The sequence below is a fragment of the Centroberyx affinis genome, unplaced genomic scaffold (assembly GCF_046629955.1).
Source record: "Centroberyx affinis isolate AG114_WGS23_722 - 3 ecotype Tasmania unplaced genomic scaffold, CSIRO-AGI_Caff_v1 ptg001541l_1, whole genome shotgun sequence".
NCBI classification, from domain to species: domain Eukaryota; kingdom Metazoa; phylum Chordata; class Actinopteri; order Beryciformes; family Berycidae; genus Centroberyx; species Centroberyx affinis.
In genome coordinates, this window is record NW_027279997.1 from 77,214 (window position 1) to 105,164 (window position 27,951).

The window sequence follows — 27,951 nt, forward strand, 5'->3', positions numbered from 1 at the left end:
CTCTTTAACGCCCAAACAAGTTAAGCATTCATCATGACAAAGCACTGGCAAGCAGTTAAGAGAAGCAAAGAAACAAACAAAACATTAGGGTTAGGAAAGAATGCTTTAAAGAAAGATTTTTTAAGAAGATTTTAAACTTGTGTTAATTTGAAAAAGGAGAGTTGAAGACCATGATAACCAGGCTGAAGCATACAGTGAGAACTTCGATTGCAATCTCAGAATACAAAGTGGCCAGTGGGAAAAGAAAAGGAAAAAAAAAAACATAGTGAAAGAAAGACCCCCTTATTCTAAATCTACAATGGCACATCACACAAAATGAATGGAGATGGAGTAGGCAATATGAACATATATTTAAGCAAAACTAGTTTTAGACTGACATTGGGGATGCTCTCTAACTTCAGACTCAATATTCTCCATACTCCATTTCACTCATGTATTCACTTAAGTCAATGCACTCAAAACTCATGCATCATCTTTGTTTGCAATTATGTTTCTGGTTATTGTTTTATTACAAACCCTAAAATACTGGATTCATATTATCATTATATAGAGCATATCAAAAGTATTTTATAAGTGTCCAGTAATATGTGCTGCTCTAGCTTATGGCTCAGCTACAGCATGCCAATGTTTCTTGCTTTTATGTCAATGCAAAGGAACAAATTGTCACCAGTACATTAATATTGTGTGTGTGTGTGTGTGTGTGTGTGTGACTGAGAGACAGAAGTGAGTGCGTGCGTGCATGCGTTCGGTGGTCGGCCGGTATATTGGTTTGTTGGTTGAATGGTTGATTATTTGGTTGGTTGGTTGGGTTAATGTTAGAATTTAGTTTGTTTCAGATCTCCAGTTAGTTGTCACGCACCTCCTCATCCTCCAGGCGGCGCTGACTGTCTGTGATGAACTTAATGTACTGGCTGGTCAGAGTCATTAGCTCACTGTACCGGGTCCTCAGTGTCACATACTGGTATGGGAACAAAAAAATAAAAAAAAACACACAGCGAAATGTTTGTTAACTTTTTTGTCTGTGCATATCTTTCTCACAATGACACCAGTTAATGCTGAAGATCCCCTTTATCATAATCTTTCACATTTTCTGGATGGTGTATCCAATGTGGCTTCTAAGAAACACACCTCCTGAATGATGTTGTCTGAAGCTGAGTCCATTTTGGTTTTCTTCAGGGGAGAAGTAAGAGGTTCGACTTGAGCTTTGTAGGCAACCAACTGGAGTTCATAATCCTATCAAAACAAGGACAAGCATCTCAGTTACACCAAAGCATTTTCTCTGAATGTTCTGAATTATAATATTCACAGTACAATATGCAATGTTGCTTCATGCTCACCTTGATAGTGTCAATGTATGCCTTAGCATATTTTTGACACTCATCAACTTTGTCCTTGTTCTTCTCAATCTCTTCCAGAAGTTTCTGTTTTGAAAAAAAAGGGTTTGATTTGTGGGTTTAGCTCACTAGTTTAATGTGAAATTGAGAAAATAAAACTGAATAATGCTATGAAGGTGATATACTGTATAAACACCACAGTAATATACCTTTTCCTGGGCCAGTTGCTCCTTCAGAGTTTTGCTGTCACTGATGGGCACAGCCTGAATCTTCTCCTGCCTCTGCTTGGCATCAGCGATCCAGTGGATCAGCCAGTCATAGCTCTCGCGGTAGTAGCCTAGCTGGCGTCCGAGCTGATCTAGCTCCCTCTGGCGAAGGTCGATCTGGGTGAACACGGCCTTCCAGCGGTCCTGGAGGCTCGACAGGAGGTGCCGGTAGTGATCCAGCTCAGCATCACGCTCGCTGTGCACGCGAGACATCTTGTCACTCACTGCAGAGGCCTTCTTCAGCTCTGCCTCCAGGGAATCAAACACCGGCTGTTCACCCTCGGCTTCAGCTCGCATTTTCTACAGGTAGAAAAAAAGAAGAAAGGGCAGTTTGCAGTGAGAAAACACAGACTTCAAGTTGTACTTCATGTTGAATCATATAATTCGATACAACTTTATAAACCTGACACAATTTCATGAAACTAAATGATACCCACAAAAGGGAGATGTCTTGGATATCTTGATATTTAGAGCCTAAAATGTATTTTGATAAAATTAACATCACAACAAACCTTCTCTGTGATTCCAGAGCTTAGAGAAAATGGAGAAAGCTCCCTTCTAACAGAGGCTGATTGGTGAGATCTAGTTAAAAAAGTTAAACCAAGAAGAGGTAATTGCCTAGTGCTATTCACCTTCAGCTGTGTTCGGTAAGTCTCCACTTCCTTGACATCACTGGGCACAGTGTGAACCTCACGCAGACTGTCCTCGTAGTTCTTGAGAACTCCCTCTGCCCCCTGTGTGTTACGGATGACCATATCCACAGTCTTCAGCCTGGGGTGAGGAAAAGTAAAGGAGCAAGGAGGAATTAGGAAAAACATAACGCATTTTCTCTTAACTACGAAGAGTATTTGGCTGGGAGGAATAGGAACTCACTTCTCCAGATAAACAGAGGAGAGCATGTAGGCATGATCCATCTTCTGCACTGTGAGGTCGAGCTCGGACCGCAGGACAGGAGCTGAGGCAGACTGTTGAGGGGAGGCCAAAACCTCCTGTGTCTTCACAGACACCTTGTCAAGGTCCTTCTTGATGCCCTCAAGCTCCGTCTGGACTTTCTGTGGAATGGAGGAAGACAACAAGAGGTCAAATTAGCTTGAGTCAAAGTCTCTGCTACTGTCATGGATCCACATGCAAATTCATGTCCTTTAAAAGACTGCTTGAAACTTTTGCTGTATTTCCTCTCCTCTTACCTATTTTCCTCTCTGAAGTTTTCACTCCATTTCTCTGCCCAATGATTTAGGAGAGGAAGAGCATGAAATTGATAATGGCCAATTTGCAGGTAAGCTAACGGGAATGTGAAGTAAGATAACACTGAAGAAAAGTAGAACTGGAATAAAGTTGTTTATTAGCTGAAAAGTACAAACGGTTTCTGTTTTGTGCCATAAACCAATCTCCCTTTGGACTGTAAAGTAATCCAGCAGATTTCCTGCCAAATCTGACCTAATGGCACATAATGTAAAATGCGACAGTATTTATACTAATGTCTCAAAATGAATGTGGTAATTTACTGATGTTAAGATGCTACACGTACCACCTTTAACCCGAGTACAGTACCTTCTGCTCTGTGGCCTTCTGAGCACATGCTTTCAGAGGCTCCTTGTCCACAGGTTTGCGTATACGAGCCACAGTCCGAGCCTCACAGTCCTCTATACGTAGACGCAGGTCCTTGATCTCAGAGATGTAGGTCTTACACACAGACTCATTGTGTTCACCTATGTAGTAGTATAGTTTACAGTTTAGAACAGCAGGATTAGATAAACAAAAAAATATAACAAAAATATTGACCCTAATGATGTGGCTGAGGGATAGATGGAACCTTGATGAACCAGTGGACTGAAGTGTCAAGAATGTAGAAATTATTAAATGTAGACATGTAGAAATTATGAAATAGAATAGATGGAACAATATTGCACACACACCTTGGATAAGAGCTTTGTGGTATGTCATGTTTATGATTTGGTATTGTGGATGTGTGGCTAAGTCATTTCCATGTCCTTTATCAATATTCTATACATTCTCAAACCACTGCAGTCTATTGCAACATCTATCACATATTTTTAAGTGCACTTCTAAGTGTCATCTTACATGCATTGGGTTCACATGTTGTGTCACAGACACACACACAGGTTGATATACTGCACATTCAAAGCATACATAGCAAGTATTATCTACCTTAGTAACCAAACTATTCAGTGATATGGATACTATTATGTGCATGACAAGAAGCATAACACAGCGGAACAACCCACATAATGTGTGTTCTACTCAGCACTATGTTACAATATAAAACTGTTAACCCTTTTGGGAACCAAAAAAACATGCAGTCACTCAGACCTCTATGAACTATAAAAAGCATAACATTCAATGTGAACTCTGTCAGCTGCTATGGGCAGAGTGATGAAAAACATGTTTATTTTTTAACATCTCATCCAAGGTTCAAAAGCACGGCCACACACTAGTTTGGTGAGCTGTAGCTTTATTGGCTTCACTTAGCTTTACATCACTCACCTTTGAGTTTTACAATCATTCGTCCTGAAAGGTGAATTGACAGTTATCTAAAGTTGCTATACAACTATATTCCCTTGCTAGAAAACACAAGTAATCAAAGGTTAATTTGTTGTGTTGAGAAAAGATTGACGGCTGTCTTCTGTCAAGTTCTACTGACTTAATACAACACAAATCTTTCTGAAGAAGCTCACCTTTCTCCATGGAGCGGAGCAGGTTGTCAAAATGCTGGGTTGTGCTGGTGTAGTCTCCCTCGATCTGCATGCGGTCATCGGGGCCAAAGAGCTGTGAATCCTGGCTGTCACGCATGTAGTCCTGGTAGTGGAGCTCCAGGTTCCTCATCATCAGCCTGTATTCCTCTGATTTCATTGTCTTAAACTACACAGGAGGGAAAGGAATTGGTGCGGGGCTTAACATTCCCTTGCTGATTTTATAAACTTTGGTGCACACTGTTCCATGCAATAAATTCTCCTATGGTAATTGGATTTGGAAGATTCCAAAGACTCTCTAATGTGATAAAACTCTTCTTTGCATGGCCTACTCTAAAAATAACTGACTTCAGGACCCTATCTAACAATAAAACTGCAGATTTACACTTGGCTCTTGGTCATTCAAGGGAAACAATGTTCTATAAGCACTGTATGTTTGCTTCTAAACACATTTAACAAAATATAGTCAACAACACCCCAGTGCAACCCAAATATATCATAGCTCTTAATAACATTCTCTACAGAGAAATGCTAAAACCAACCATGGTGATGTTCCAGGAGCGTATCTGTGTGATGTCCCTCATCAGGTACTGCCAGGACAGCAGACTCTTCATGTCTATGTGCAGCCTCTGCCACATGACCATCATCTGCTGATGACCTGCTTCCAGACTGGGGCAGGAGAGGACAGAGAGACAGAGGAAGAATAAGTCAGACAGACAAAGTAATTCAGCAATTTAATTTACAATTTATCAGAGATTAGATAAGCTGAAAAAACAGTGGCTATGTTTACATACACAGAAAATAGCCTTTTTAAACCGGTTACTACATGTAGCATTTTATTTCTCAAAATGAAGTCCACTTCTCCCATTAACCCTGTTTCGTCTTGTTGCAACGAAGATGTTGCTACTTGCCCCTCCCAACTTCCCACTGGTGTAGCTCGATGTGTTTTTTTGAAGAGCAAGAAGAAGAACTAGAGCCAACAACAGCTCTTGATAATAGCCAATATGCATTCAGATGTGGTAAGCTAATATGAAACTATGCAGTTCGAGCAGCGGGGCTGAAATAAAGTTGTGATATTAAACATATTATTGCAGCATCTTCTGTGGTGGTCTGTGGTTCATTACAGTAAAAAGTAGTTCAAAGGTTCATCTAAACAGCTTAATCTGAATAAGATTTTACGCCAATAGGCGGGTTACTCTGTGCATGTGAACATAGCTAGTTATTTCACTCTACTGCACTCTCACCTGGACACACTGTCCATGGCCTCCTTGTTGACTGGAGGCACGAGGAAGCAGACAGAGGGCACCACCGCCTCGTTGCCAGAGCGGTTCAGGACCTTCCACTTGAAAGGCTGGGAGTTGTTGAGCAGCGCACACTCATCTCCTTTATGGACAGTGATCTGAAACAGAATCCAGGATTGAGAGGTATATTCATTATAAGCAGGTAGTTATATAGCTACATGAGTGATAAACTGAGGCTCTGCCAAGACTGTGACCACTCCTTGGGTTTGGATGATTATAGACCTCTATAGACTGATAAGCATTCTAACCTCCATCTGCTTGAAGTCACAGACAGCCTGAATGGGCAGTTTGCCCTTGATAGAGGTGGTGGGGTTGCGTGGTTTCAGCTGGACGATGGATCTGGCTCTCTTGTTTAGGCTGGTCACATCAGTCTTGAATTCATTCAGCTGTTCCTTTTCCTCCTGTTGAAAACAAATCAAACCAAACCAGATTGGAATTAAGGAAATCTGGTTTCCTCATGGTACACATTAGGAAAATGTCCTAGGACAATTGTCTAAGTTTTTAATCAACAGCATCTTCTTCTACTGCTACTTTTTTGTAATAACATAACATAACACTGCTTAATTCTGACACAAACATGTGTCAGTATATTTGATCATGAGCACATAAATCCAGGTATATACAATGTAGGCAGTCATCACCCACCACAGCATCCTGCAGCAGATCCTCCAGGCGTGTGGCTGTGGTGGAGCGATCGCAGCTGTACTTCTTTTTCATGTTCTCCTGCATTTTCCTCATCTTCTCCTGAGCCTCTTTCACATCAGCGAAGAACTGCAAGGCAAAGACATCACATGAGGGACAGAGAAACAGAGGTACAGGTTTGCTTGTATGAATATCATGATATTGTTATCAAAACCACTTTCTTTACATTAAGGTTAATGTTGCATACCTGGTAGTAGGCTGTGTTTTCTTTGAGATGAGCCTCAATGCAGCAGCACAGCTGAAGGATCCAGCTCCACTGAGTCTGCAGTGCGGCTGTGAAGGCCTGGCAGAGACAAGGAAGACATCATGATTGTGGGTTAGATAAGAAGTTAAAGCTACACTAAGCGACTTTGCATGTTGGTGGCCCCAAATGGCAGCGAGAGGTACTGTAACTGATTGAAGACAGTTTGATCCTCAATACATAAAAATCATCCATCACGCTCATGGTAACCAACACGGCCTGTCTGTGATGCTTCATACCAAAGGAACAAGAGAGACAAAAGATTGAATGCTTGTTCACTGCTGTTTAGGAGACACTTTGTATTTTGCTCTTAGGTTTCGTATCATCATCATCAGAATTTCATTTATGTAAATAGAGCAAACCTATGTCTTTTCAATTAGGGCGGACGGTATGCTTACAGTCCCACTTTGTGATTTAGGCTGATAAGACGGGCATATTTTTGCATACAAATCTTCCCTAATGCAGCATTAAAACAGACACTGACACTGCACATGAATATCACCAGGGGATAGTTTGACATTCAAACTAAAGAACACGGCAGCATTAATAGAGTCCTGTTCCTGTGGGTTTTATTTTATTTTAAACATTTAAAGGTTGAATCAAGCACATAGGAGCTGTATTACTGTGTGTGGACACTTCCTTCTTATGTTCAGAGCCAGTTTTGTAGGAATGTGCATATTTACTCTTCAAATGTATTCACCTCAATTGTCTTCTTGCCAGGATGTCCCTCCTTGACAAGTTTGTCACCTGTGGCCTGGATATTATTGACCTTCTTCTCCCTCAGTTCCAGTTCTCGCATGAGACCCTGAAGAATCAAGATGCGACAGTTAATGATAACCCTGAGATAAAATTCATGTACATTCATTCATTCATTGGAGTGAATCGTGAGACCACAGAAGTCTTATTCTAGTCCTGAGACGCACTGAATAGTTGTCTTTCTTAGCGGTCATGTTGGTATTCCTGTCACTCCAGTCAAAGTTGACCTCCTCTTCTTCTTTGTCATTTAGCCACATCAGTTCCTTAGTGGCAGCACTGACGAAGCCATGGAGTGAATCCAAGTTCCTCAAGCGGGACTTGGAAGAGTTCTGGGAGAAAAATAAAAATAACAATAATTAATAAAAAATGAGCACTCTACAATGACAACTACAATTTAAAGCTTATAAGCACACAAATATATTAGTTTCCAGAGAGTTTGAAGTCATACAAAAGTGTAAATATAATACTAAAATGATATCAAAAGGTATACAATATATCATTTGTATATTTACCAGTAGTTTGGCATACTGAAGGTCCAGTTTACCCAGGTATTCTCTGTATGTGCCTTTGCTGACAGGAGATAGCTGGCTCTGAAGAACACCAAAGAAACAGCAAAGACATTAAAATGTTACTCAAAAGCATTGCAGTACTCAGATCAGCTTCATTCCATTAAAAATCAAAGAATAAGAATCAAAGCAAAGAGGTCTCTAGTTCTAAGATGCTTTTTGGTGGACCCAGTAGTGGTTTGGTCCTACCTCGTCAGCCTTGGCCCGTTCGATCTTGGTTCGGAAGTCCTCCACGCTCTGGTGCAGGCCTCTGTGGCTGCCCAGGTGGGACTCCACAGAGGGCAGATCGGAGCCCCACTCGGCTTCATCGATGCGACGCTGGCTCTCCTCCACCCAGGCCAGCAGGTCTTGGGCGTAGCGCATGGTCACTTCGTCCAGTTCGGGCCGCGCCTTCATGATAGACTGCTGGGTGGTATGGGTCTTGGTAATCTGGGTAGTGGTCACACCAGACTTCAGGCGGAGGTTGTAATCGCTGCGCAGGTTCACCAGGCGCTCATGGAGGCGGTAAACCCTGTGGGGATGAAGAACGTGAGTGTTGTTTGTTCTACTCAGATTGAAAGGCCCCTTTTCATTTTCAGTTCAGTTCATGCATATGTACATTTTGTTTGAAAATGCTTGCAGTGTGCTGGGTGTTTCAAAAAAATACTAATGGAGTTATAGGTCCCTGAATGATTGAATTAGTCACATTTGGTAAATCAAGCTTAATTTTACATAACCTTGCTAATTTGTCAGTAAATGTAAGGTCCCATGCCAGGAACCTTGTTTTTTTCTTTTAAAAAAAAAAAATCAGTTTAAAAGAGATTTTATTTCTTCTAGAATAGACTACTGTAACTCAATATATTTTCGCATGAGCCATAAAACCCTTTCTTGGCTGCAATTGATTCAAAATGCAGCAGTAAGGCTTCATATTTCTCCTCTTCTAGCATCCCTTCACTGCCTTATAATGTCACCTATAGAACTGATTTCAAAATCTTGCTGGCTGTTGATAAAGCTCTCCATGGTCTTGCACCTCAGCACATTCTTGAACTTTTGTGACTTTACAACACCCTTAGGTCCCTTAGGTCTTATAATCAGGGCCTCTCTAGGGTAAGCATAAAGGCTGATTGTGCTTTTGCTATTGTAGCCCCTAGACCAGGGCTATTCAACTATATTGTTCAGGGGGCCACATTGTCAGAAAGCTAAGGGCCCGGGGGCCGGACATTTAATTTCATTATGTATGTACACTTGACACAACGCACCACCACATTTTCTAAACTTTTATTTCGCTACATTGCAAAAGTAGCCTAATCATAAATTAAAAAAAGAAAATAAAGTAATTAGTGCTTAATTTCATTTTCTTTATTTTTTTCTTTTTCTTTATTTACACATATTTCTCAGTCCAGTCGCTGTTGAATTGACGATTTTCGGGATCAACTTTTCTTTTCTTCAGCGTTGATAGTGACATTGATGATGTCATACGATCATTTGCATTTCAATATATAATGCTGCACTTGTTATGCACGCTGCGGCGTAGCCCGTTTTAATATAAGTGCTGACTCCACCCACCCGGGCCAGTTTCGGCGTACGCCGGTAGCAATTACAAGTGGACCCTATGCTACAGTCCCTGCTCTCAAGCGCTGTGATCATCAGACCTCTCTGGATTAGACAAGCAAGTAGAGAAAACTGGCATCAGCCATACCAATTTATTGCCAAATGCTTTGGGATTCAACACATTAACATTGCTTCCCATGGTCAGAAAAAGTCGCCAGATTTGTCGCTAGTTGCTTTTGAGAAATAAAGTCGCCAGGGGGTCTGAAAAGTCACTAAGTCTAGCGACAAAGTCGCCAAACTGGCAACACTGCACCGTACCGGAGTATGTAGAACAGGTTCTAGTTTACATTACACAGGAGCGCTCTGCTGGTTTGAAGGATTTATTGTGGCAAAAATGTCCATTATTCACGTGATTTTTTTTCTTCTTAAGGTTTTACATTTTATTTATTTGTAAACAGAACTGATTGGCGGGCCGGTGTGACTTGATTGACGGGCCGGAGTTGGCCCGCGGGCCGCCAGTTGAATAGGCCTGTCCTAGACTGTCGAAGAACCTTCCCAAAAGTGTTAAGTTAGCAGAAACCATTGCTGGTTTTAAAGATCAAAGATCCACTTTTACTTTATGGCCTTTCAGTGTGACTGATGTGTTTTGTTTTTGTATTGTGCTTGATTCTTTTTTGTCTGTTTAACTTGTGTATTGTTCTTTTAATTTTTTTTTCTTTTAACCTTGTGAATTACTTCGTAAAACAAGGTGCTTGGTGTTTAAAGTTGACTTGAATGTAACAGAGCTAGCACCCACCTGCGGTACATCTGCTCAGCCTGCAGGTGGCGCCCATCCTTCAGTAGCTGTACATCATTGAAGAGCAGGCGGATCATGCCATCTGCCTTGTCGAGGTCCCTCTCCACCTCTGCTGTGTGCTGAGCCGGTTTCCCTGCATTCAGCAGACGAATGTCCTGAAGGGATGACAACAAATAAAGATATACATTTTCATTTTCTCTTCAGTTGCCACCCAAATTGCGAAGGTAGTGACAGTGATTGACAAATAACTATAGATCACTCTCCACCTGAGGGATTTTGGAGATTTGTGGATTTTTAACTTTTCTAAGCCTATACAGTAGTTATTTCTTTGGCAGTTCGACTAGATACATGATGGTACAACATGTTCTGATCCTCATAAGAATTTCTGATTGGAAGGATAGTAGTAGTGAGTAAATTTAAGTATGACCACAAGCCTCAGCTTTTGGATGGGAATTAGACTATATGACTGCTATGAGTCACTCCCTCCTTGTCCTATTGACCAAGCAGATTTACTTATTTTTGAGAATCCTTTATTTAATAAAGTATCCCACTAAATGACTGATAATTCAAAACTTGTTGTGATCGTAAGTCACAGCTAAATTCATAAAAATCATGTGGCCTGACAAATGATGTGTGATCATCTTTTTGTTTCTTAGCAGCTTTGTGAACACAGACCCAAGTCTCTTCCAGTGTTAAATCTGTACAGGACTCACTGTCTGCAGCAGGGTCTCCAGCTGGTTGAGCTGCTCCTCACACAACCCAGACTCCATCTGGACTTTACTGACGATCCTCTGGAGCCTCTCAAGTCTGGATTAGAATAGATTAAATAAAACTTTAATATTCCCTGTGGGGAAACTGGTTCATTGCAACAGCAAAGAATAGGCTATAAATAGAAAAAGAGGGTATCAAAGATCAACACAATAAATAATCACACAGTAGAGCATACTGAGAAATAGAAAACCGTGCAGATAACAGCATATAAAGTGGGCAAAGCGTTGACTGCAGAATAATTAGATATAAAGCAGATGTACAAGTGTGGATTGTGGATCATTAGCTGTTCACACCATCAGGTATACAATAGCAGAACATATGTAGGTGTAGAGCACATTTAGATGATCTTGTTTTGTTTGGGGGAAGAAAAGATTGGATGCATATGGATACAATGGTTTAATATTATAGAGGGATTTCAACAGTATGATTATAAATTGTAACAACATGCAACAGTAATAAGGTTCAATATATTTGAATCACAAAATATATACTGATGGGAACATGCCAGCTAAAATCAGAACTCCCCCGTCCCGCACTGCCAACCCCCACCGCTTCATTCCCAGGACACAAAATCTGCCGTACACAACCGCACACTGCATTAAGACAAATAGAAGCTGAAGCTCACAACACAAGTCACTCAAAACACTTACGACCGCCTGCGATGAAGCAAGTACTCTAATCTATGAGGGTCAGTCACAAATGCCATGGCTTAACTCTTCTATACAATTCCTGCTCCTCTCACAGTCCCATTGTATCTTAGGAGTATTCTCTGCCAAGTGGCGGTGCAGAATGAGACAAATGTCTCCACTTTCTGAGGAAGACGTCCACTCTGCTTTTCAGCCATTCCACATCTCAGAGCCATAAACAAGGCTCTCAGACTGGCAGACAACCTTGTGACATGGACCAGCCCATTCCCAGGCATGACACACCACCACCACTCCAAATACGCAGGACACTGACAATGTCCAAACATCCTACTTTATGAAAGATCTAATAATATCTTCCTACCTGATCCAATTAGGAAAATACATTTTGATAGAACATGTCTCTCATTTTCAAACCATTTGTGAACAAAGACAGTCTTTGTTATAGCATCTCATAACTTAGAAGGGAAATGATGCAATAAATCTGCAACAACAAATCACGATGGAAACATAACTTTCATATGGCAGTAATAAAATTACAATGCATTATAAGCTAGCAGTATGTTTTTATTTGCTTGTATTTTCGCACATTAGACAACAGTCTAAATCAACCAAAGTAAGGAAATGGTAAGATGTACTGATCTGTATTGATTGCAATCAAACTGTCCCTGTGGGATCTGAAAATTTGACATCTGATTTTCACACTCTGAAGACCCTTTTATTCAAGAGAAGGACTAAATCTACTTCAGAGCTACCTAGGAAGCCATGTAGCTCGTGAACATTTCTGATGAATCACAGTCAAAACCACTAACTAAGACATCTAGGACATAGAGTAGGTGTGTCAGTGCCGTTACTACTCCAGAGGCTGGCAATACATCCATGTGAGAACTAAACAAGGACAATGCCACTGTGGGCTGTAGCACCAATGTGTGTTGAAGTGAATGAAGTTAAGGGATGCTGCCATACAGACCATGACGTAACTCCATCTGGCAATGACTTCATTCATGACATTCATTCATACAACACAGAGTAGGCTAGTTGTTAAACCTCGATGGGCAGAGCCAAAGAACCACAGTTTCTCAAGTTAGGTAACTGGCAAACCTGAATGGCAAAGAAGGAACTCTGGTCAAAATATAAGTAAAGATATAATTGGCAATGACCGCTTTTTTCATTCATTAATGGCGATTCCATTCATGATCTCGGAAGGTCAGCATGATAGCTAACTAGCTTACTTAGATAGTAAGGCTGGTCATACTAACTTATTTAGGCTAGCTAGTTAGCCAAGCTGACGTTCCTTGAACTACAAGGTCAGCTTGGCTAACTAGCTAGCCTAGATAACTTAGTATGACTAGATTGCTTTTTTCAAAAGCGCTAGGCTTTATAATATTAGCTTCCTCCTCTCTTACCCCTTGCCAGTCTAATGTTACTTAGAAAAACAGTGGTTATTTGGCTCCACCCATTAAGGTTTAACCCAACCAATGAGATTATTATATAAGTATACTACTTCCACCACTTCACTCACCTTTCAAACTCTATCCTGAGCAGCCGTTCTCTCTCTAGGATGGCTACATGCAGTCGACCCCATTCCTTCTCTACATCAATGGGGTGGTAGCCTGGAGGGACCTTCACCTGACCAGCATGCACTGCACTCTGTTGGTAGGGGGGAGTCCAATGCATAAGTCAGAATAGAATAGAATAAAATAGAATAGAATAGAATAGAATAGAATAGAATAGAATAGAATAGAATAGAATAGAATAGAAAATTAGGATCAGCTTGCCTCAAAGGATTGGTAGATGTGTTTGGAGCGGTTCTTATCAGACTCTTTCGCCGGCAGCTCTGTCTCCTTGAACTTCAAGAACTGACGCCACAGGATCTAGAGAAAAAAACAATACACACCATGAGCATTTCAACTGACTCAACTGCCTAACTTAATTTGTTTATCTTTATAACAATTTATATCTATTTTTTTTTCTATGAAATTATATTTTCTAGCTTTATTCATTTAAACTTCTAACTTAATATATTTAGTCTTAATATATTGTTTTTGTCTGGAAAAGTATCAGCAGTAGAATGTAATATACACACAATGAAAGCTTGTATTTACTTGTAAATGAAACCATCATTGTGTGGCTTCTTGGGGAAGTGTTATGTAACTAACATCACCACAAGTGCTTAAAAGAACTTGAATGACCAATTTCCTAAATAGGATGATTACATTATGCTGACACATCATGTTACATTATTTTTAAACGGCCTACATAAGGTGTTATCCTCGACAGTACTTAATAAACCTTGTTTCTATGCATTCACATGACCAATGCAAACTGAGTTGAACCTATATACAGTAGCAAGTCAAATAACTGAATTGTCTCTATTACTGGAGCGAAATGTGATGTGCTTGATCTCTAACCAGGCTTAACTTATCTGAAAGAGTGTTTAAAAAAATGAAGCACACCCAAGAAACTGCTGCTTTTGGTAATACAGTGCTGATGATTATTTGACTTCAAAGAGATTTTGGAAAAAAACTGAAGTCACGCTATGTTTTTGTTCTGTAGCTCCAGTGGGGAGTGGCAGAGTGGAGATTCTGTTGAGGATTAGGTTTAACAATATCTGCCTTTAGGCTGCATTTTCCCAGCACCAGCACTGCTCCACCTACAGTACAGTAGATGTCTGTGAACACAAATCCTTCTATTTGCTCAGAACCAGACATTATGTAACTGTTTTCTTTAATCTATCAACCAATGGCCACTGAATCTTCATTTTCACGATTAAATACTTCTATTGAGACATGCATACTGTCCTCATGCTCTTCTTTTAATGACAAAACATAATGAAAAGCAGTTTTCTCTTAGAGGGCATTGAGAGAAACACTGATTTTCGTGACTTTATTGCCCTCGTTAGTGCACACACACGCAAGGATAAACCCCTGGTAGTCTTTTCAGCCCACAGTCATAATATCAGCATATCCTCTCACCTCTATCTCCTCATAGCTGGCGGGGAACTTCCTCTCCTCGAAGATGACAACATGGTGGCGGATCCACTGGAGCAGAAGAGTTATCAGCTCGTAGTACTCCTGCCAGCGCAGCTCCAGCTCCTGAAGCAAACACAGCAGAAATGAGATAGCCGGGAGTTTAACAACAACGGACAGGAGGGCTCTTCTTCTCCCGTGTCTCCATGTTCAATAACTCACACACCACTCTAAACTCAATTAAGCACCAACAACCATGGTCTTGTGTGATTGGACACAGAAGCAGAGAGAGGAGAGGGGTGAATGAAGGGAGCACTGGCAGGGGAGAAGGTGAGAGAGAGTGCGAGGGAGAGGAAGACAATGAGAGGGAGAGAGAGAGAGACAGAGAGACTGGCAGACAGAGAGACTGGCAGACTGAGAGAAAGGCCTTGCCCAGGGATAAATGTCCTCCCAAGGAGAAAAATCCTGAAAAAGTGGGGCTAGTTTAAAATTAGGACTTGGATTTAGGGTTAGAATTATAATTAGGACTAAGTTCAGGTTAGGGTAATGGTTAAGGTTAGTCTAAGGTTTGGACCGGTGATGCATTAGCATTAGTCTAATGAGTGAGACTGTATATTCTTCTGCATGTTCTTGTGTTAACAGACGATGTGTGATAACAACACACACTTGAGCCTTTCCCTCTGGCCTATGCAGTGTAGACAAACACCACAGGTTGCCAATTTCCTGTCATACTTGGTATCACAGGACTTCTATTGCTCTTAGAACCTCTGGCCGCATTGGAAAGCACTGTCCACAAAAGCTCATTTATACGCCCAGTCACAAGCCTGGTCAGTTTTGGCTGTGCACCAACCAAGTATCATGGGATGAAACATATTCCACTCACATTAGCTGTGATGCCATCGTGTGCATCAGGAACACGAGGCATGGCATCATACAAGGATGATACGTAAGTGATAATGGATTTCTCATCAGGGTGTGGAACGTCAACATCTGGAAGGATAAGATGAAATCATGTCACATCACAAATTACAAATGATCTGGAAAAAGTTAACAAAGTAGCAAAAAGCTGAATAATACCACAATTCCAACCACTCTCACACAAGCACAAAACCCCCCAATCATCCTCTAGATAGTTATGGGGTGCTAAAAACAAATTGATTAATTGAAGTAATTGAGTTTGGCAATTGTGGATTTGACTTGGTTAAACTTGTTGCCCACATTTCCCTTTCATCTAAAACTAATTACAGTACTGTCTAATAACACACCAGAAATTGCTGAATAGAATTTTTTCAGGAATCAACGAAAAAAAACGTTATTGATATTAACAAACAAGGCCAGTGTGTGAGTTTCGATGGTCAATTGAAACGTATTATCAGGCCAGTCTTACCCTCAGGGTCCAGCAGACGTGTCACCCCCAGGTCTTTCTCAGCCACACTGAAGGCCTGTTCCAGGTTCTCCAGGTTGGTCTGTCGGTACACTTTACCCATGTCAACGAGTCTGGGCCTAGGGGAACACAAGCATGAGCAATCGATCACCAACAGGGTCCCAGTGGGTGGAGGAAATTAATCTTAAAGGGCCACATTGGTCATAAATGCTCACGTCTAATCCAACATATGAGTTTAATCTTTGAACATTGTCATTGGGTGCGTGCTTTGGCTGGTTTTACGGTGGGATTGTAAATCTACAATGCAAAAGTTAGTGTATGATATACTACATTGTGCCAGTTGCATCAGCTTTCATCACTGTGGTATTTTTTTTTTAATAAAATATACACATTGTGTTGTGTTCCTTGTATTTTCAGCCTGCCTCACTTTAAACTAACATTATGAACCACAGAAATCAAAATCAAAACTTATGTATGGAATAAGATGGAAGTCTAAACATCAGACATCAACACATGCACCTACTAACACTTTACAGTTTCCTTATCCTTACATGGTATGACACCAAAGCTATTAGCCATCATTTCAGGTAAATAGTGCTTTTACTGACTCTCTGCCCATGGCTAGATGCAGTTAGAGACCCCACCTTTCTCATTTCTAATAAATCTGTAAGTGCACCTGCCCTCTGTGTCCTCTGGGTGTTTGACTACCTCTTGCAAAAGTCAAAGCAGCTATAGCAGGAATGTAATGTATAGAGCAGCTCAAATAACCAAGGCCGACACATTTCTGGATTTGCAGTCGATGACAACTGGACTTGACACCTTGGGTGCGTCAGAGAGCAGAACAGGATGAGACGAGGACTGCATCACAGAACCTCAAACTTTTTTCAGTACATCTTCAATCATCATAAAACACCAAATCTACACACCCTACGAAATATGCATGACAGCATATCCCTACAGATAGTGGGTTATGACATTCAGGAAGCAAAGCAGAGCAACACAAAGCAACAACAGGAGCAGATTCATACAGCTCTCTGACGTGCAGAGTCGAACGGCCAGCATAGTTTCCTCCAGAAACAGGAGAGGGCTGCAGAAGCCGAACTTCCCGGAACGAGAGCTGCTTCCCTGGCCTGGAGGAGCTGCTGATGCCCTGGTGCTCTCTTCCATAGAAGCTGCGAGAGCTCCATCCATGGCCCAGTTCATCACTGCTGGAGCGGGCCCCTGGGCTTTGTGAACCCCGACCTGAGTCCCAGGAAGATCCCTCTGATGGGATATCGTCACACAACATCACCACCCGGTCGTCCACATCGCTGACGGAGCCTGACATGCTGCCAACAAAGCTGCGGCTCCCCTTCTTCTGTTTCATCTTTTTCTTCCTTACGCCGAGCATGTTAGTATCTGCCAGGGGTGGAAGTCCTCTACAAATAGATGCCTAGCAGCAGAGTTCCTCGTCCAATGACAAGTGCAAATTTTATGCTGTAGCAGTTGGCCTCACAGCTTCATTCATTCATTCAATCATTCTAATAAATCTTCTTTTTATGGCTTGATGGTTGCATTTAAATCTATCCAGCCTGGATATGAATCCTATCCTTTGTCTCAGGTCTTCATCATCAAGTTAGGATCCTCTGACTAACTCCTTCTGCAGGGTTGAGATGAAAAAGCCTCCTAGTGGTACAGCCAAGTCGCTGCTACCATCAGATTGAGCTTTTCTCTGTGAAAACCTACATCCAAACACAGCTCCGCAAATGCAAATTGAAAACCTCCACCACGCACCTTGGACTATCACTTGAGCTCTCAGGGTGAACAAAAACATATTCTGCACTACGCCACGATGCTCTGAATAATGCCTGGGCAAGAAGTAATACTGCAGCATACAGGCAACAAGCACAGAGTGCTACAGTAACGCCCACACACCACACCTCCACAACTTTTATGAAAAGCAGCTATTAATCCAGCCTTAGGTGTTTGTTAAAGAAAAAAAAAAAAAAAAAATCTCTCTCCCTCAAAGTTGCAGGTACATGCTCAGGTTTAAGGGAACCTGCCCCTGCAGGTATCTCTTTCTTCTCATTCATAATGATTCTTTAACAAGAGCCACACCTTGCTGAGCATTTAACTTTCTCTCATCTAATGCCCCTTTTCTGCTCTTCTTATTTTTCTGGACTGTACACGTATTCTTTTGTTATAGATTCTAAAAAGAAAACCAACCAATAAAAATTCTACAAACAAACTTTCATGAAAAGTAAATGCTCATTCATAGCTGCAAGATGCTAACACACAAAGCCATCTTTAACCATTAATTGTACTATAAAGACACAGAACAGCTTCGGGGCAATTAGCATATTTTGTGTTCAATAGCAAAGACATCAGTGTTTCCTTTTAAATGGACACTACCCAACAATTTAATAACCTAATTACATTTAATACAACAGTTAACATTTTAACACAGCACCAAAGGATGTATCCTTTACAGATGGCCAACACCCACTACTGGTATTCCTAGCCTAAGGGCCTGAAAGGTTCATGGAGATGCATTGATACAGATTTTATTGGGGCCTGTACTGTCAAGTACAGTAACTAGAAGATGAGTCAAGATCATGCTAGTAGTGTACTGTATGGCTATGGTAAAAATGTACATAGAATCACATTTAAAAGCGGATTAACAATGCATTCAGACAAGAGTGCTCAAATGAAGGAATGCCATTTTCAATTTGAGCTATAATGCAATTAATATGGAGGCTCTGTGCTATTAAATCTATATTATATTAATTGTTGGATAGGCCTACTCTTTCTATAAAAACATACCAAATAACTGTTACCATCAAAACACTGGTCACTGTTAATCATATCCAAAATCATTCAAAAATGGTCATGTTGTGTTAATACTGACGCAGTAATTGGGTATAATGTAATTACAGAGCAGGTTTAAACAGGACAGACTATAATTTGACATTTCAGTGTGTGCCAAGGTTCCACTCCTGCTCCAGTATATTGTACATTAAATAAAACTCATTCAGGCGATGTGCCATGACAAGCCTCTGCATCACTGGTAGTATCAGAGAAGCGACAGTAAAGCACTGTACTTTTTCACACTGTTTACAACAAATTAGATAAATATAAAAAATATATATATATGTGATGTGGCACAGCATTATCGAGGCTGGAGAAGACACGTTATAGGGACAATGCTGAGCTGTAATTTCAGTGTTTTTTTGGTTTGTTTTAAAGGGCATGAAGCCTGAATATAGTTTATTCTGTCTTTATGTACTGGGCTATATGATTCTTTACCTGATGAGATAATTTTACTGGATGTGACACTTGCTTTCATGTTACTTTTAGCCTAAACAAGTAAACTAAACAGTAGAAGACTGTGGTTCTACTAGGAAGCTCTCAGTGTGAATGTGTGGAACGGTATGAATGCAAAGCAGATGCGTGGCTGGAAGTTTTAGTCGACAATAAATTGACCACTCACTGGTGTTTGTGTATGACAGCGTTGAAGAGCTTGCCGTCCCTCCAGCTGGTGCTGAAGTTGTCACAGCGGATGCCCTGGTAGCCCTCCGTCATCCTCTGGGACCAGAGCAGCAGCTTCTCCTTGGCCGTCATGTCGTCTGACTGGCCGTTCACCTGGATATCCGAGATCTGAGAGATCATAGATACATGGAAAGTTAACAGGACGGAGGGTGAAAAATGCTTGGAATATGTGGAAAAAATATATACTGAGGAAATATGGAGGGCATTAATCATTAGTGGAAACCAAGGGCTGGAATTTGAGCTGAATTACTGGACACCCTGTGTTAATTATGAAGAAATGTTAAGAAACATTAAAACAAGAGAAAGAGCAGACAACCATGTCTGTTATCCGGGGGGGGGGGGGGGGGGGTGAACATACTACTACAGTGTCAGTATCAGGCCAATCAAGAGCCTCAAATTAAATCATTCCAAGTCTGTCCTGATTGAGAAGTGTATTGTATACTGTGTGATGCCAATTTGCAGATCAGTGGGGCTAAGTGTTAACATAGACCGCTTTTGATTTGGTTCACAGGATCCAGCCGGAGATTTGTCTGGTCTAGCCTGGGAAAATGCCACTGTGGCTATGGCATCCAGATTACTTTTCATTTGGGGAATTCGGGGATGGGAAAGATGAGTCATAGTCACCAGGTCTTCCATTTGTGTGTGTGTGCATGTGTGTGTGCATGTGCATGTGCTCATGTGTGGTAAATCAAATTCCCCACCCTCGAATTAAGTCATTTAATCTTGCACTTCTTAGTCTTAAAATCAGACTTTTCTTAGTTTACTTTACAAGACCTTCATCAGAGCATACAAGATCTTTGTCAGTGTGGATTCACTTGCTTCAACAAAAATCTGATTGTAAGACTAAATACTAAATTCAATGACTTGTTAAGCTGGACATTGCAGGACACAGCTGTCCTCTTTGACAATGAGCCTCTATCACAATGCGGTGGTTTTATAATAAAGATGGGTTTAATAAAGACTCTATCTCTTCATCTCCCTCTGGGAACACAGTTGGCATCTACAGCACACAATGGCTGGTTAACTTCACCAAAACACACAGCTCCCTCCTTCATTTCCTGTGTTCAGCTTAAGCTTTCATGTAATATGAGCCTGAATCATCTGATTGCAGAGGGTGTGGCCCTGACTATTTGGCTGATACAGAGGGATTTGTGCCTGGCAGCTCTGGGCATAGACAGGAAAAAGAGGTAGGCTGGGCTGTATGGTTATATGGGGCACGCCTGGGAGTGTAGGATGTCAGTGAGTTATACTGTAGTCCTGACACACCCTCCCCTCGGGAGTCAGGGAGAGTGTGACTCACACATACACACCCTTAAAGAGTAAGAGTAAGAGGCTTAGCACCGGTACAGTAAAAGACTTGGTTGTTGTGTTTTAGTATGGGTTTGTATGTTATGGCAGCATCAACCTCTGATAGGAATAGGGGCTAATGCAGTTTTGATTTGAATAGGAAACTTAATCATTTCTTTTAAAATAAGAATTTTGAACGACTTCATCCATTCTGATTGTCTCGAAGGAGATGTGAAGTAGCATCCGACAGGTGTAGATCCCAGAGACTGAGGTACAGAGCTACAACGATAACGGAACATAACACTGACAGAGGAGGAGACCTGGAAGTGGAGAATGATGGTCCATATCAACCCCAGGGTCAGCTTGGGATTCCCATCTGCTATGTCATCGTTTCTGATGTTAACCAGCTTGACCTGGGGAAGCAAAACAGAGTAATAGTAATATTGTTAGCTACACATCATACAATGAGTACACATCATGCAATGAGGTATCTTGCATGATCAAGTTTTTTCTTGTGTCATACCTGCCGGTGTTTGAGGAAGTCCAGTGCTATCTGTACATTCTGCAGTTTGTGGAATCGCATGCGGCCTTTCTCCCTGGGCTGAAGAGGACAGAGGAGAGGTAAAGATGTGTTTAGGGACATTATAGAGAGTAGGAACTGATGTCACCTTCAGAGAGGATCCTGTTGGTGTACTCGGAGCGGGGGAGAGTGGATAGCATCCAACAAAGAGGGAGAAATGCATGGTAAGAAAAACTGAAAATCACAAGGGAAGACATTGATAGATAGAAGAGACATGGGCATGACTGGTGAATATCACAGATCTTTCCAACAATAAAAACAATGATTTTGGAGGTTAAATGTTTGGCTTTGCTTTATTCCTGATCCAAAATATTATTGCTTTCTTTGGTTCAATCCTGTTGTTCACCACCAACAGACAAACATGGAGAAAAAGGAATATAATGAAAACAATACACTGTTTAGAATAACTAATTAAAGGAGGATATTCTCATGCATTGGCTGAGCCAATAACATGGTTTGTTATTAGTTAGGCCATCTAAAAGCAAGCTAAGATTAGCTAATTTTACATAATGCTGAGTTGTATTTTTTGTTTCTTCTGAGTTTCAAATTTAAATCAAACCAATATGTAATGGCCATAATGTAAGTTCTGCTGAGCAAAAGACACAAGCTAATTGTCAAACAAACAGATTCATATTGCAAAAAAGAATGCAAAGGTTGAACCAAAGGCTGACTAGTTTGTCAGTGGGTCCTGCAGGTGTTAGCAGCACCTATTGATGACTGAATATTTTGTTTATATCCAGCAGCAACATGGTTAAAGCAAGCCCGTCGATGAGAGATAACTGAAATGAAAAAGCCCACAAAATAATTTGCCACAACAGGAAGTCTTGTCACCATGCACAGCCAAACCACTGGGAAAGCGCGGGCGAATCATAAGAATAAGGTGCCTACTGTAAGTTATAGACCCACTCACCAACCGAGTGCTCCTGACCACGTCTCTCTCCCTCGGCTAGCCCAGCAAGAGCAGTGCAAAGAGAGGAGGCAAAGGCCAGACGGCAAAGTTCAGCATACACAGGAGAAGGGTAAAGGAAGGCAAACAGGAGGAGGTGAGGGAGAGGAGGAAGAGTAGGAGGAAGGGGAGTAGAGAAGGAGAACCAGGGATCAGACAGGAGTACAGTTCACACAGAGACAGAGAGAGAGAGAGAGGTCAAAGTGCGGTTAATGTGTTAAGGCCATGGAGGCGTCCAGAAGATGAGCAGAGGTGGAGCTGGTGGAGGAGCGATGAGCTACAGCAGCAGAGAAGCTTCTGAATAGATCTGAACCGCAGGGTATAAAATATAGCACGGTTTTATAGTTAGAAAGACTAAAGGAGGTATGAGAAGTAACTTTTAAATCATTAAAAATGCTTAAGATCGTTGCAGAGTGTGGAAATAGCAGATTCAAGAGCCACCAGAGGCAGTTAATAGGTCTTTTTTTTACCTCCAGACAACTTTACATTTGGCTCGCCAAAGTTCAGCTCAGGTTGATTGACAACTTGGCTGAGACTGGTTAAAATGTGCCACAGGGGTGGCATTCCAGGTTGACTTAAGATAAGTACTCATAAGTGTGTTATTAGTCAGGATTAGGTTTTGGTTCAGAGGATGGAAGGCGGTTGAGGTGGCGGAGGCAGAGCTGAGGCTGAGGTCAAAGAGCAGCGATCAGGGCAACTCACCAGCGTTTCCCCAGAGAGGACCTCCAACAGAGAGATCAGGTTGTGTCCATCTCTAAGATCTTCATACAGGTCCGTCACATGACGCTGGGACTGCCAGGAGAAAGGGGACAAACAGAAGGGGAGACATTGTCACAGGGCTTCAAGATGAGTTTTAGCACCATCAATAATTGACCCAAACACAAACACCATGAATTAGATTACTAAAAGGGCTGCTGATTGGCTACTTGCCACAGGCAGGGAAAACAAACTTGTTCAGGTGTCACTACACCTTAATCTCTCAGTTTGAACACAATGTGGAAGAAATGGTTCATAAAGGACTGATGGTGGCAGCGTGCAGTGCAATCAGGGCATTACATTACATAATCAGCGTTTATTAAAAAAATTACCATTTTGGTACCAGCATCCAATTCAAGATACCGTACCGAAGAACGATACCTGGCCCTGGTTATCTAAGTCCTACACAGTCCTCCATGAAACATTCTCCATCAGTACAATTCTACACAGGTCAGGAATGCATAGCCGCAAGCAGCCAAGCAGCCTGACTTCAACTCCAAATGCCAAATCGCAGCTGCCACCCCTGACAGTTGATAGATGGGACTCTGAATAAACACCATACTAGTACAACAAAACAACACTGATGATTCCACACAGTGCAAACAAACACAGAGAAGTGAAACGAGGCCCTGGTGCACACTGAAACAACTGTCAAAATTGCATTCTTCCTTTATATAAGAGAGGTGCTGTGTGATTGCAAACAGACAGAGAAGCAAGTGAAAGACATGAGGGAGGGCGTTGTGATGGACTTAACATGGGGAGAGAGTGGTAATAAACAGGTGAGGACTGGAAACGTATGTAACCTACATGCAAGTCAGATACTGACCATACACAGAAAGGCCTATACTGTAGTACAGTGCTGCTAGAACGTGCTAGTACCTACCTCTGCTTTCCAATGCTGGGTGGAGAGGGACAAAGGGATGAGAGATGGAGGAACAAGGAAGGACGAATGAGAAATGGAGAAAAATAAAGAATGGAAACAAGGGAGGGAGGAGAGGATAAGAGCAGATGGTGAAAATGAAGGAACATGAAATGAAGTACAATCGAATGGAAATTAAGAGGATTTGATGATTGGCATGATGACACATGAGACCGAAAAATGAAACACAGAATGATAAAACTAGTCATTTTTTAGTCCAACAAATACAGCACTTGACTGGGTGTGTTTGGGAGAAAAGGTCTCGGCCCTAAAGAGGAATGAAAGCAAATTTCCCCTGCAAGTTGCAACAGTGGCTGATTTATGTTGGCATGAATTTCAACATGCTTATCTAACAGTATATACACTCCTCCCTGCCTGCAGAGCATGGATGAACGAATGGAGCTTTGGCAGCAAAGGTAACTAACACTAAGGCCACTAGAGATCACTGTCTACACATTAAAACTTCTTCTACTTTAATCACAGCAAGGTAGTAGGTACAGTTGCTGCCTAGTTTGCACTACTTTTGTGTGGTGCACTGGTACTTAGTAGCCTACACAGTACTTTTATTTGAGAAACATCTCTATTCTTTAATTATTTTCAGAGTTGGTGTCTCTATCAGTGTCACTTACAATCAAGATATCATTGTAGAAACGTATTTGCACACAACTCAAGCAAACTTTACACACATTTTACCAGAAAAGGATGCTTCATATGACATAAGGTTGTTAATTTCCTCTGTTCAGATGCTGATTTTGAGCTTACTGCGCTGTATTTGCTGCAGTCTATCTCTTCAGCGCCTATTGAAGCCCCGTCCATCACCACCACTCCATTACTCTACACTGAAGAGGCTGTGGTTCTGCTCCATGTGATCACAGTTACGTTGTTGCTGGTGAAAGGTAGTGTTACACTACAAATTGTCATATGTCAAATGAGCTGTTTGATCTGCTTCTGTGAAGTTTTCAAGGTGAAAATCATTAGTCCAGACATCTGACAGCCCCTCATTTTAGTCCAACCACACACATCTCTGATCTGCTCTCTGGAAACAAAACACTTCACAGGTTTAAATAGGAGCGTGCATGAGAAGATGTTTTACATAATCCTTATGACATCTTACTTAATTCCTCTGATCTCTGAAGGCGATCCGTTCTTTGATAGCCAAATATATTCTCGATTTACAATGATTAAGGTGTTTTCATTAAGGTGTTCTACTGAACACCTTCTACTAGAAATCTGTTGAGAAACACCCTCATTCTGCAGCCTGCCTGACTTTCCACTTCTTCTACAATATAACAAGATTTATGCAGCGGGGGAAACCACTCGGTGTCCCTTTATAGCTCCTCATAGCTGCACCCAACCTTGAGTCTGCCCCTGTTGAGCCAACCATTAAACCATTAAATCAGTTTAACATCAGCCTAACCTTAGGGGAGGAGGCTTTCACGCAGCCAGACAGTTAACACTTTCCCTACCAAATATGATATGCTATTTTTATATGGCTTCTCTTCACAGTCTCTCTCCATCTCTAATCAGTGACATGGAAGTGATTAAAACTGCAAAGTGGAGCTGCAATAGAGAAGAGCGTCCCATCCCCACTAACTGAGACCCCACAGATTCTCCCTATTTGCCCAAGTGACAAATTTATATTTAACAGAGAAATGCAAAACTGTCTCCAAAACAGCAGCGAGTGAGCGCTCCGTCCAGTGAAAGCTGGACTCAATAATGAGCCTGCTGCCAAAATATTTTTTTCACCTCAACCCACACCAGCCACTAAGTAGAAGACATTTAGGTTTGATGAGTTTAGTGACGGGTAATGACGGTTAATTCAAAGCAAACTCTCTTGAAAGTTCTGGACTTCAACAATTACTCAGAAACATGGATGTGAATAAATGTTACTTATGCAACTTCTATGCTCCCACGCATCAATACGTTTCTTTCAGTTTAGGCCAGGCATGACTGCAGGCAGCCACCCAGGCCTGGGAGTCTGTGCAGCACATGTGCTACTGTTGGCCCAACCACCACGGGCTCCGGGCCCAGACCAGAATCTGCCTTTTCAGAGGAAGGTAAGTGAAGCCAGATGTCTATGACTCACCCCCATATCCACAGTGAACACTTAAGTGAAACGAGAGGGAGCATGTTCGGTTATATGAGTCGCCGAATACGTTAGCACTGCACATTCATGGAAAGGAAAACACTTCTCTTTGTGCTTCAAGTTTTTCCCCCTTGTTCCATTCATTTCAAAAAATGGGAAATGAATGGCCCTATGTCTTTGGAGTGAAGATAGAGAATAATGTGGAAGCACTTAATGTCATAAGCCTGTAAATGTTTTGGTGCCAGTGGGAGTTCCCTGGGTGAAAAATGACATGCGCTGGGATATTTTTACATGCTCTATAGGAGGGGCGTTGTGTTGCAAGGGCTAATTTTTCACTCCTAATGAGAAACTCCAGAGTGAGTTGTTTGGCCTGTTACCCCCCGCTCCCCCCTCCTGTCCTGTATATTCCCCTCATTGTGACCTAAGTGTGATGAATTGGATAGCTTTCAGGCCTAAGTTTGGGAACAGCGAGTGAGGTAGGTGAGAGGAGATGAGTGGTGAAGGACGGTGTGCATAGTCTCTCAGCTGATGACAGACCGGACTTCTGGTATGCCTCCCTATCGCAATACAATGCTAATGACCAAGACTGAAACAGTAAGTCACAAGCTAATGTGTGTGTATGTGTGTATGGGGTGGGGGGGTAGTCACTCCCACTGAGACACTTCCAACAGTGAACAGGTCAGGGCCCACACTATAGATAATAATGGCCTGAGACTCAAAACAATCAACAACATAAAAGTGGGATCTTAGTGGGATCCTGCTGTGCTGTCATAACATTGTGCTGCCCTATATGTATGTCATCATGACTTTCTGTATATTCAGGTTAAACCAACATAATCTCATCTGCATACTAACAAAGACCTAACAAAAATCCAAACATTATCCTCCTGAATATATCCTCCATAATTATTGTTTTGATCAGCCTTCACTATCTGATTGTAAAACATTACAACTTGCAGCTAAAAAAACATCTTCCCAACACCATTATAAGCCAAGCCAACTATATGCTATGCTAATGAAAGAGCATGTGATTTTTGGTGGAGATCAGTGACCTCTGAGCATCTAAATTGCAGCCATCAGAAAACACTCAACTTCACACCCTGTAGTTGAAGGCAAAAATTAGGACAATGACTCACTGAAGAAACATGCAGTTTGTCACTTTACACCACAAACAGCAAAATTCAAAACGAGTTCCACTTTGATAACTTCTGCGGTTCTTATGTAACAAAGCAACCGCATGTTCATAAAGTTCATTCAGGTGAAGTGACATTTATGGACAATCTCCAACAGATTTCCATTTATTATGTAGAAATGTACCTTATTCATCTGAAAATTGGTATGAAATATGATATTGTGTGTGTGTGTGCATATGTTTGCGTGTGGGCAAGCATGCATGAATTACTATGCTACTATGAGAGAGAGTGACAAAGGACCGGGACAAGAACAGGCCTTTACCTTTATCAAGTGCTTGTTCACCCATTTTGTGAAGGTCTTTTTCTGTACTCGATCCCGTTCATCTGAAAAATACAAAGAAAAGTCGAACATCATGTATACAGTGGGAAAATTAGAAATTCTGAGGGAGAAATCAGTTTTGGTAAGCTTGGTAAACATTTAACAACAGGATCAGATATTCCTATCCCTTGTGCCATTTGTTTGAGCATCTAAGTAGAAACCTAAAGTAGCTTGATGTAAATCCAGAATAACAGTGTACCAGCGAGGTATTCTTTGAGCAGACGGCTACAGAAAACCCTCCCAGTGAGATTAGATGGAGGTTTTAAATATTTTATATAACAGCAGTAAAAATCTCAAATATCCAAGATGCCAGAGAGTTTTATTTCCCTTGGACAAACAGAAGTCATCCTTGTGTGGAATCACGCC

The 27,951-nt window shown here is 41.5% G+C and overlaps 1 protein-coding gene across 4 annotated transcripts in view; it reads right to left on the minus strand.

The window, feature by feature from the left end:
* Positions 1-27,951, minus strand: part of plecb (plectin b) — a 120,170-nt gene that overhangs the window by 15,715 nt on the left and 76,504 nt on the right. For all 4 annotated transcript variants that reach the window (XM_071527485.1, XM_071527483.1, XM_071527482.1 and 1 more), the window contains exons 2-30: positions 27,529-27,590; positions 23,015-23,104; positions 21,310-21,387; positions 21,107-21,199; positions 19,441-19,607; positions 15,975-16,090; positions 15,471-15,577; positions 14,594-14,713; positions 13,397-13,492; positions 13,141-13,268; positions 10,917-11,010; positions 10,204-10,358; positions 8,067-8,388; positions 7,824-7,901; positions 7,479-7,640; positions 7,256-7,360; positions 6,502-6,597; positions 6,258-6,383; positions 5,861-6,013; positions 5,556-5,710; positions 4,854-4,980; positions 4,297-4,480; positions 3,152-3,309; positions 2,474-2,652; positions 2,233-2,371; positions 1,544-1,900; positions 1,338-1,421; positions 1,129-1,233; positions 860-958 (exon numbers count right to left, since the gene is read on the minus strand). In XM_071527485.1, coding sequence (XP_071383586.1) covers positions 860-958; positions 1,129-1,233; positions 1,338-1,421; positions 1,544-1,900; positions 2,233-2,371; positions 2,474-2,652; positions 3,152-3,309; positions 4,297-4,480; positions 4,854-4,980; positions 5,556-5,710; positions 5,861-6,013; positions 6,258-6,383; positions 6,502-6,597; positions 7,256-7,360; positions 7,479-7,640; positions 7,824-7,901; positions 8,067-8,388; positions 10,204-10,358; positions 10,917-11,010; positions 13,141-13,268; positions 13,397-13,492; positions 14,594-14,713; positions 15,471-15,577; positions 15,975-16,090; positions 19,441-19,607; positions 21,107-21,199; positions 21,310-21,387; positions 23,015-23,104; positions 27,529-27,590 — 3,935 coding nt within the window. The remainder of the gene's footprint in view (positions 1-859; positions 959-1,128; positions 1,234-1,337; positions 1,422-1,543; positions 1,901-2,232; positions 2,372-2,473; positions 2,653-3,151; positions 3,310-4,296; positions 4,481-4,853; positions 4,981-5,555; positions 5,711-5,860; positions 6,014-6,257; positions 6,384-6,501; positions 6,598-7,255; positions 7,361-7,478; positions 7,641-7,823; positions 7,902-8,066; positions 8,389-10,203; positions 10,359-10,916; positions 11,011-13,140; positions 13,269-13,396; positions 13,493-14,593; positions 14,714-15,470; positions 15,578-15,974; positions 16,091-19,440; positions 19,608-21,106; positions 21,200-21,309; positions 21,388-23,014; positions 23,105-27,528; positions 27,591-27,951) is intronic.